The 8,601-nt window shown below is 55.2% G+C and overlaps 1 protein-coding gene and 1 long non-coding RNA gene across 13 annotated transcripts in view; one reads left to right on the forward strand and one right to left on the reverse strand.

Moving 5' to 3' along the window:
* The first annotated feature begins 417 nt into the window (after positions 1 to 417).
* Positions 418 to 1,711, forward strand: LOC124507235 (uncharacterized). The gene is made up of 2 exons (XR_006960965.1): positions 418 to 1,054; positions 1,195 to 1,711. It is a non-coding gene; the product is annotated as an uncharacterized LOC124507235 (long non-coding RNA).
* An 802-nt stretch (positions 1,712 to 2,513) lies between these two features.
* The window catches only part of EBF3 (EBF transcription factor 3), a 117,174-nt gene continuing 111,086 nt past the window's right edge, over positions 2,514 to 8,601 (reverse strand). For 5 of the 12 annotated variants that reach the window (XM_047073624.1, XM_047073622.1, XM_047073621.1 and 2 more), the window contains 5 exons: positions 7,879 to 7,944; positions 7,038 to 7,215; positions 5,864 to 6,052; positions 5,209 to 5,406; positions 2,514 to 3,074 (listed from right to left, as the gene is read on the reverse strand). In XM_047073624.1, the coding sequence (XP_046929580.1) occupies positions 3,043 to 3,074; positions 5,209 to 5,406; positions 5,864 to 6,052; positions 7,038 to 7,215; positions 7,879 to 7,944 (663 nt within the window). In that variant the 3' untranslated portion in view covers positions 2,514 to 3,042. Of the gene's footprint in view, positions 3,075 to 4,133; positions 4,247 to 5,208; positions 5,407 to 5,863; positions 6,053 to 7,037; positions 7,216 to 7,878; positions 7,945 to 8,601 lie in introns of all 12 variants that reach the window. The other 7 variants (XM_047073623.1, XM_047073620.1, XM_047073627.1 and 4 more) reach the window with 4 other exon arrangements.

Here is an 8,601-nt window from a genome sequence, read left to right on the forward strand (position 1 = left end):
GGGTGTGTGCCCGAGCTCTCGCCCTCTACCTGCCCGCGCCCTCCAGTTCCAAAGCAGAGGTGGGGGGGGGCGGGGGGGGGGTGCAGTCTTCAGGTTGGTTATATGCCACGGTGCCTGAGACAGGGTCACATACAGACATTTGAGTGCAACATACGTACAGACGCCCCCTCCGGGGACCGGAGCCCTAAGAATTTCTCTGTGCAGGTTACAAGAGTGGTTTAAGGACTGATAACTTTGTAGAAGGTGGTTCTACGAATCACTTTTATCTCAGCCAAGACACAGCCCTGGGGCCCAGGTGTCGAAGGAACACCCACCCCACCCCCACCCCAGTCTGTATCTGCATGCGCTGTGCCCCTCATTTTAATCAAAACAGAGAAAATTACCCAAAGTGAAATTCACAGACAAGAAATACTTTAATTAAATATTGTGTAAAATGAACATTTTTATACAGTTAAATATCTGAAAAAATGTACAGATAAAACAATCTTATTGTAGGGTCTTTAACAGTAAAATCTACCATTTAGTGAAGCGCTCAATTTTGAGACCATGAAGCGATGAGGGGCATTGACTAATTAATCTAAAACACAAACCGAGTGCAGGGATGAGGAAACTTGCAAACGTTCTTAACATGTACACGTGAGCTTGTTTTTAGATCAAACCCTTACTTATACAAAATAAAACGGAGGCAATTTAGTTCCAAAGTGACTTCTCAGGCTTTTCCACGTAGCTAAGCCTTAGCCGTCGGAGGGCCGGGCCGTGACCCGCTGACCACCGGGGACATTCTGCTCGTTTAGTCCCTCGAATGAGCACTTTCCTAAGTTGTGCATGGTTTTGTGTGTGTGTGTGTGTGTGTGTGTGTGTTTTGTCAAAGTTTTTTAAAGTCCTTCCTTTTGGTTTTAAATCTGATTTCTGCTGCAGTTTGCAAAACAGTTGCTGTGCTGTGTGAAGCATTTAATGCAAAGGGAAAAGACGAACCCTCTGGTGTCACTGCGGGTTTGGCACGAAGAGGCACAGGATCTGAAGGAGGTCATTTCGGTTTAAAAAGGACAGACAGGTCTGACCGCAAAATATATATATTATATATAATGTATAATATATAATATATATATATATATAATTTAAAAAAAAAACAGTTTAAAAACCAGCGGTGATTTTGGTCCCCCCACCCCCCCCCCCCCAAAACCTGATTCCTAGATGGGCCTGGGAGGGCACAGAACACAGCAGAATCAGACGCGGGAAGGAGCGACACATCGCAACAGGTTTGTGCTTTTGTGTGTGTGTGTGTGTGTGTAGACACCCTAATCTCCAAATGAAATCGTAACAGTTGTGTTGTAAGCCTGTGATAAAATAGCACAAAGGTTCTTTAAAGAAGTCCACTTTTAAGGCATCAGAGAAGTTAATGTGGCAAACATTTTAATTAAAACATCAGAAGTAAATTTTATTTTAAACTTTAGGCCTCTGAATTTTTCCAGTAAACACAGTTCAGCTATGTGGCAAAGTCGTGGGTGGCAGCTAAAATGACTTTTTACATTCTACAGAAAAATAAGGACACAGCCCCAAACGGTGTCCCCTCTTCACGGCTGTTCCACATGCACGAAATCTACTAGGATTTTCACAGCCGAGTGGCACCGTTTTTGTGTTGACTATACAACAACCTTTGTTCTCAAAAGTATTTGTTCAGATAACTTAAAAATAATATAAAAATAAACAATGAATTTGACTTTTCCTCAAAATAAAAAAGAAAGAAAAAAAAAAGGATGGGAGGTCTAAACAAAAGCAAATCTTTGAAGTACAAATGAAATTCCAGGACACCGGTTCACTTTAACAAAGATCAGAGAGACAGCTCTTGGCTTAACGGTGTTCCCAACACCGGGCCATGATGAAAAACCGATACAGACAGGAAAAAGAAAACGGCGGTAAAAGCAATGTACAAAATCTCAAAGATAAATACAATATTTATAATCGATATGTTACAAAAGAAAGTCCCTTAGCAACTGTAAGTGTTCATGGAAAAGTGTTGAATGGAGACCATTTTATTCCTTATGAGACACATAAGGAAGAAAACGTGTTTTTTCTAAATATTTAAGTGGATCTGAAAAAAATTCAAGACAAGTGTATAAATATTTAGCTACAACTTTGGCAAAATCACAAAAGTCTACAATTTTATAACCACATACAAAACACATTAGGGAAGAAGGAGCTAGAAGTCAAAAGGACAACTTCTGGTACAAGAAACATGGACCTCACAGTAGCCTAAGAATGCAATAGTATACAGTGCTAGCAAAAGTTGAAAAAATGTTGCAGATCACACTTGCTTAACAGGAAGTTCTAGCGGTGGGAGAAGATTTCAACCAACAGACAGTAGCATTTTTTTTTTCTGTCAGTGTGCTTGTTGAAGGCAAGAGAATTCAATATCAAAGTTACAATTTCTAACTACAATAAGTTACAAAGTTTCATTTCATTAAGATGAAGGTAAGCAATGATAAACCCTCCCTCCCTCCCTGCCACCCAAATTCAAGTCCTCCTTCCTTCCAGTTCGATGGCTCACGCCTCCTTGGCCCCCTTTTTTTTTTTTCACCACAAAAAAATATTTCACATTATAGAGATACACAACCATTGTGAATCTAAGTATGAGCACAGAAAAATGGTTGGAGGCATTTTTCATCAGTGTTTCATGATAATCAAAATGGTGCATTCACAAAGTTTCTCCCAACACATAGCAAGTACTAGACATAGCCAAGACGGAGTCAGAAACTTTATACAAAATAGGCGTCACTTTGTTTTCCTTAGTCTTCAGATCTGAGAAATGTGAAAATATGAGAAAAGTTCAGTCAATAAAATGGAATTGTTCATGAAGAAGTAGGCTGTTTGCATGTTGATTCTTAATAGTTTAAATAAAATCTTTAAACAAAGTCTTTTGTAGCGTCTCCGCTGCTGCTGACAGCTTGAAGATCACGGTCTCCAGCAGCAGGCCCTCTACGCTAAACGTGTCCCCTGAAGTCCGTCGTGGTGCCGGGTGCTGCGGAGGGGGGAGCGAGCCCCTCACATCGGCGGGACTACCAGCCCAGACATAGCTGAAAGAGAGAGGCGGCAGGTTACTCTTGCGGCCGGGTGGCCTTCGCCGTGGGTGCACGTGCCTTCCGTTAACCAGGCTCGGTTAAGGTGCTGGGGGGGGGGGGGCGGGGGGGGCATCTACTTCACGGGACCGGGGTACGTGTGGGGACAAACCCCCCCCACGACCTTCCACGCTGCAGCCCCTCCTCAAAGACTCCCTGGGGGGGGGGGGGTGGGGGGGTGGGGGAAGGGCTGCCGCCTCCCCCGCGTCTCAGTGGCTCGTTTACAGCAGACGGAGGCCCCGGACTCCCCAGAGGCCACCTCTGTCGACAGATGTGAACCAAGCCGGTCACTTCTGTGACGCCAGCCAGGGCTGGCCTGCAGGCCCGGTGGGACCCAGGCGCTGCGCTCGCTCCCTCTGTGAAAACCGGAGGGGCCTGGACTTCCCCTCCGCCTTGAGCCCTTGCCTCTGACCACCTGCTGATTGGTCCATATCGTAATGGTGAGTCTCAGGCTCTCCAAGAGCAAAGCCGCTCACAGCCCAGCTGCCCTGCGATCTCAAGGCCGAGGCCCCGAAGAGACCCAAGTCACAGCCCCACCTCAGGGGGCTCTTTTTCTCCTCCTCTACGAGTAAGAAACTTGGTGCTAAAAGGCCAAGCGCGGCTGACGCCTTCCAGTGAACTCCTGGCACGAATAGAATTTAAAATCTTTTAACTTTAGCGTTGTTTAATTTTTGTCAGAATGATCACTCTCGTTAATTTGCGTATAACGTATCGATACATTCGTTCACGTGGTGATGTGAGCTTCAATTTCCCAGTTCATCAATTTGCACAGCATTCATTCCTCTCCGACTCACCGTTACAACATTATGGTTCGGCAGGCCCGTGTGCACACCCCGCGTGGGTGTGCCGTCCTCCCGTGGGCCTCCGCACCGTGTGGACGGTGGACGGGCCGTGGCCCCCGGCCACCTGCCTCTCAAGCAGCTCTGGGCCGCGGGCCGGTCGGCGGCACACGGGGCCTGGGCGTCCCTCTCATACGACTAAGATGTTGGGAACACAATTATTTCAAATCACGGATACCTTTCCAGTTCCTTTTTTGAGCATTAGTTCATCAAAGTGAAATATGCCACCGACTTCACAAAAGGGCCAGTTTGTCTTCTCCACGGTAGCGTCCTCAGCACCCAGCAGAGAGCCTGGCACATAGTAGGCGCTCAGTAAATACTGGTTGAATGGATTCATTTTTTTAAAGGAGTAACTGGATTTGACTGTCACCGGGAGGAGCATATACCAAAGGTGGTGTCTGAAAGAGGCCAGACGACGGCCACTTAATTCAGTGCCTGTGGCCCCAGTGAGTCACAAAGAGCCACGCGGTAAGATCACGAGGCCTAGGGGCACTCACGTGGCCCACCCGCCGCACACCTCACAGGCCACCGTGCGGCCTATGCTGCCCGGAGGGACCCAGCCCTGGGCAGGCACTGGGTGCCTGCTCCACGTGGCCCCGGCCGTGGGCAGCTGCGTCCACGGGATGCCTCCCCCTGCCCCCGGGACCAGCCCTTCTCCCTTCTGAGCGTGTGAGAGGCATCGCCTAGAGAATCCAACTCCCCCCACCCCCCACGCATGCACGGCCCCGATCTCGGTGCACCCCTTTCCGAGGACCGCACGGCCCGCTGGCCCCAGGTCTGCCGCGCCAGGCTGAGAAGGCAGGCTGGGACTCGGCACGCAGCGAGCGTGCTGGCTCTGAGCCGGGCCCCGCCGTCCCCATCCTGAGGCCGTCACGCCGCCCGTGGGCCAGGGGGCCGCAAGCCCAGGCGCCACAGGCGGGGCGCACCCTGCTCTCACTTGGCGGGCGCCAGCCGTGAAGGCCCGTTTGCCGCGTGGACGTCCACCACGACCCCCAAGCGGTTCCCCTTTCCTGAGGGCAGGGGCGGCTTTACCACGAGGACGCCGTGGGTTAGGTTGGAAGCAGGAGGGAACAGTTTTCTTCCACCAGGGTCTGTTACGGGTGGGGGTGCGCGAGCGCGTGTCGCTTCTGCGGAGACCGGGAGGGGCACGCGGCATCGCGGCCACCAGAGGAGAGCATGCCTGGGGGCGGGGGGACGGGGGCAGGGCCGGGGGGGGGGGGGGCCGGAGGAAGGGCCGGGGCGCCGCCCCTCACCTTGGAGTCCGTTCCCGTTGGCGCTGGTGCAGGAGGGAGGAGGAGAAGCTTGGGGCCGGACCACGGGCGCGAAGGCGCTCTTTTGTTTCACTGCAGAGATGACATTGGCAGGTGAGAATGAGAAAATGCCGTGGGTACCGCTACAGTTTGAAGGGAGGGTGACCGAAGAGGCTGCCACGGTGGGGCTGGACGGCACTACTGTAACAAAGCAAACAGGGTCAGGACGCACGGCGCCGGCACGGCAACACCACGCAGGGAGGGGGCTGGCGGGGCCTCGCCCGGGACGCCGCGGCCAGCGGGGCAGGGGCGACCCGCTGCCGGCTCGGCCGCTCTCTGGATGCCAGGCGAACTCTTGGGGGGGCGGGGGGGGGGCGGGGGGGGGCGGGGCGGGGTGGGGGGGGGGGGCGCGCGGGGCTGTGGCTTCCCGCCGGGCGGCCCCCGTTTCGCTTCCGATTTGGCTCGGGTTCCCGGGGCGGCCTCGCGGGGCCCCACCGTCGGCCAGTGGCCAAAGTGCCGCCGCCACGTGGACCCCCAGCCTGCAGAGCCTCCCTCCCTTTCGGTCCAGCAGCTCACATCCCAGAACAGCCAAGCAATATGCACACATTCGACGTGGTAGGTGAACATGAATCCGTGTGACGACAAAACAGACACTTACTGCCGTAGGGAGAGTTAGCGGAGGAGCCATTAAGAAATCCAGGCGAGCCCGGGACCCCTAGATTGGCCATGGCGCCACTTCCATATCCATTCATGCTAGTGCTGACTGTGTTGTAATTGGACTGCTGGGGAGTACTGCTGGGGACGTAGCCTCGCGGGGACACGCTGCTTGTATTGCGACTGTAGCCGACTGTTGAAACCCCCCCCCCGGCCAAAAATAACGTTATTATCAGGCAGAGACACTCGGGGGGGGTCTCCCCGCGAATCCGTACCACATATTCAACACCGTCCATCGACCTCACGCTCTACGCCAGCCCCAGCGCCTCGCGCCAGCTCGGACGACCTCGCGGCGCCAACCCTGCCCCGACGCCTGCTGGCCGGGCCGCGCTCCGGGTCTCTGTTGGCTTCGACAGCCAGCCGAGCGCGCTTCGATCTAACCGTCAGCGGCTTCCAGGATTCTCTTTAGAAGCAATTACCGACAGCCTGGATTCGCGGGCTGTCCCCCCACACTACGTGAACTTTCGGCCTCCGCAGACCTTCAAATGCCATGGCTGACAGCGAGAGCTTGTTTGTGGCCGCAACTCCCCGGGAAGGGCTGTTTTGGGGTCTTCGTTCTTACGGTTACCATTTCTGCGCGTGTGGGGGAGGGGTGGGGAGCGGCAGCCTCGCTCCCGCCGCGGGGGAGCGGGCGGACGGCAGGAGAGGGGTTTTCTGAGACTGCTGCCTGCACGGATTTTAAAGAGGAGAACTAAACGAGGCGCTCAGAACCGGCTCACGCGACAAGGTCCTGCGGCCCGCGGCGGCCGGGCCACCGCGTGATGGGGGAAGGTGCGCTGCGGGCGGGCGGGGGGGGGGGGGCTGGGGGGGGCAGGGAGCTTCTCTCCCCTGGCTGGTTCCGGGCCCCACCCGTGCAGCATATCCGAGAAGGGTCCCCTCCGCTTACTATGCCACAGCTGCCCGTGGCTGCTCCCAGCCTCTCAGGGAAACGTCTAGCAAAGACCGGGCAGCTGAGTGGCAGGAGGTACGGTTGCAGTAATTTGCTCTGCGCTCTGGGCGCTCCGTGGCGCGAGGGCCTCGCCGCAGAGAACGCAGCGCGGCAGGCCTTCCCGCCGCACCCAGGGCGTGGGCAGCTGGCTGTGTCTGGGCAAGGGGGCCACCCTTGCTCGGCCGCGTACCTTGGTCATTGGCTTGCGACGTCTCCGAGACGTTAACGGCTAGCTGGCTGCTGAAGGAGTTCACGCCCATCATGCCCGTGTGCGCGGGAGTGTTGCCCAGGGTGGGGATCTGGTTGTGATTGCGGGGGACGCTGTAAAGCGCCTCGGCGATGTCCGCTGCCCGCTTCAGGATGATCTCCTAGGGCAGGAGGGGAAGTGCGCGTTCTGCCCCAAGCTCCCGGGTCGCGCTGGGGAGCACCGGCCCCCCCCCTCCACCTTGCCCCCCCCTCCCCGGCCCCCCGCCAAGGCCAAATAACCATGACAAAAGTTCTTTTGTAGTTACAACTTCCCTTAGGAAAATAATCTAACGGTGCTTCTGAGAGGGCACGTCTGCTCTGTTCTGCACCCACAGCCCAGGGGCCCCCGAAGGCGCGCACAGAAGCTGGGGAGGCGTGGAAGGCACCGGACCCAGAGTCAGAGGAGCATCTCGAATACCCTCACGTCTGCTCCCCGGAGACCTCCAGCGGGACGAAGGTGGGCCGTGGGTGCCCGTCCTTCCCTCCCAGGCCGGCAGCACCAGCCGTCCACCTACCACCGGATCCCCCGGACGGATTTCGAGGTGGCTGTTCCCTGTGACAAGGCCTGCTGCTCCAGCTCCCTGACACTGACGTGTGACTTCCTACTCACATACCCGGGGTGAGGGTGAAAACAGGAAGGCGAACCTTTCTCCCACCAGACTGAGTGGTCGTGAACGGGTGCGTGTGCGCCCAGAAAACCCGCGGTGGACCCGGGCCAGCTGGCCCCTCCGAGGACACGGTCAGCCTGGGGAGGGGGCAGGCACGTCAGGCTGCCGTCCGCCTACCTGGTTGTTGTGGGGCATCCCGTATAAGGCTTCCACGAGGTCCGCCGCCCTCTTGAGTAATACTTCCTGAAGGAGAAGCAAAAGGGGCGTTGATGTGACCGGAGGAAGCTGAGTACTGCTCTTGGGAGAAAGAGCTACATGCAGATTCACAGTTCCACCTGCCGGGAGAAGAGGCCCCTTCCCCACCCCAGCCCTCCCCCCCCCCCCAGCCATCCTGACCCTGTGGGGAAGGAAGGGGTGGGGGGGGGGGGTCTGTGGTTCCCGGATCATCCGGCCCGAGTAAAACACCCCCCCCGCCCCCCGCCACCCCCGCCGGTCTGCACCGAGGCTCCTCCGTGTGGACAGGCCGGTGGGAGGGCTGGCGTGAGCGGGCCAGTCCGTGCCTGAGGTTTAATGACGGAGTCTTATGGGTATTAAACACACACACACATGGCGGAGACGTGAAAAACCCAGGCACCACATTTGCCTGTTAATTCCTAGCACTTTAGCGGTGAAGAACAATAAGTAATTTTCCATATCTTAATTAAACTGGCAGAGTCCTTAAAGACAACATCTCACCCCTAATTCACGCCCCAAATTTGCAAGTGAGTTCAGGGCTTATTCCTCTTTATTTTGAACAATAAAGTGAATTAACTTGGGTTAATCTAGTTCTTTCATAATGACATTAAGAAATTTTTCAATTAACCTCTTTGCACGTTGTAAAGGACTTCATAAATGCCTTCA

This window comes from Lynx rufus, unplaced genomic scaffold (genome assembly GCF_022079265.1).
Source record: "Lynx rufus isolate CCGP_SWC_20201006 ecotype Redwood Valley unplaced genomic scaffold, mLynRuf1.p SCAF_11, whole genome shotgun sequence".
Classification (NCBI taxonomy): Eukaryota; Metazoa; Chordata; class Mammalia; order Carnivora; family Felidae; genus Lynx; species Lynx rufus.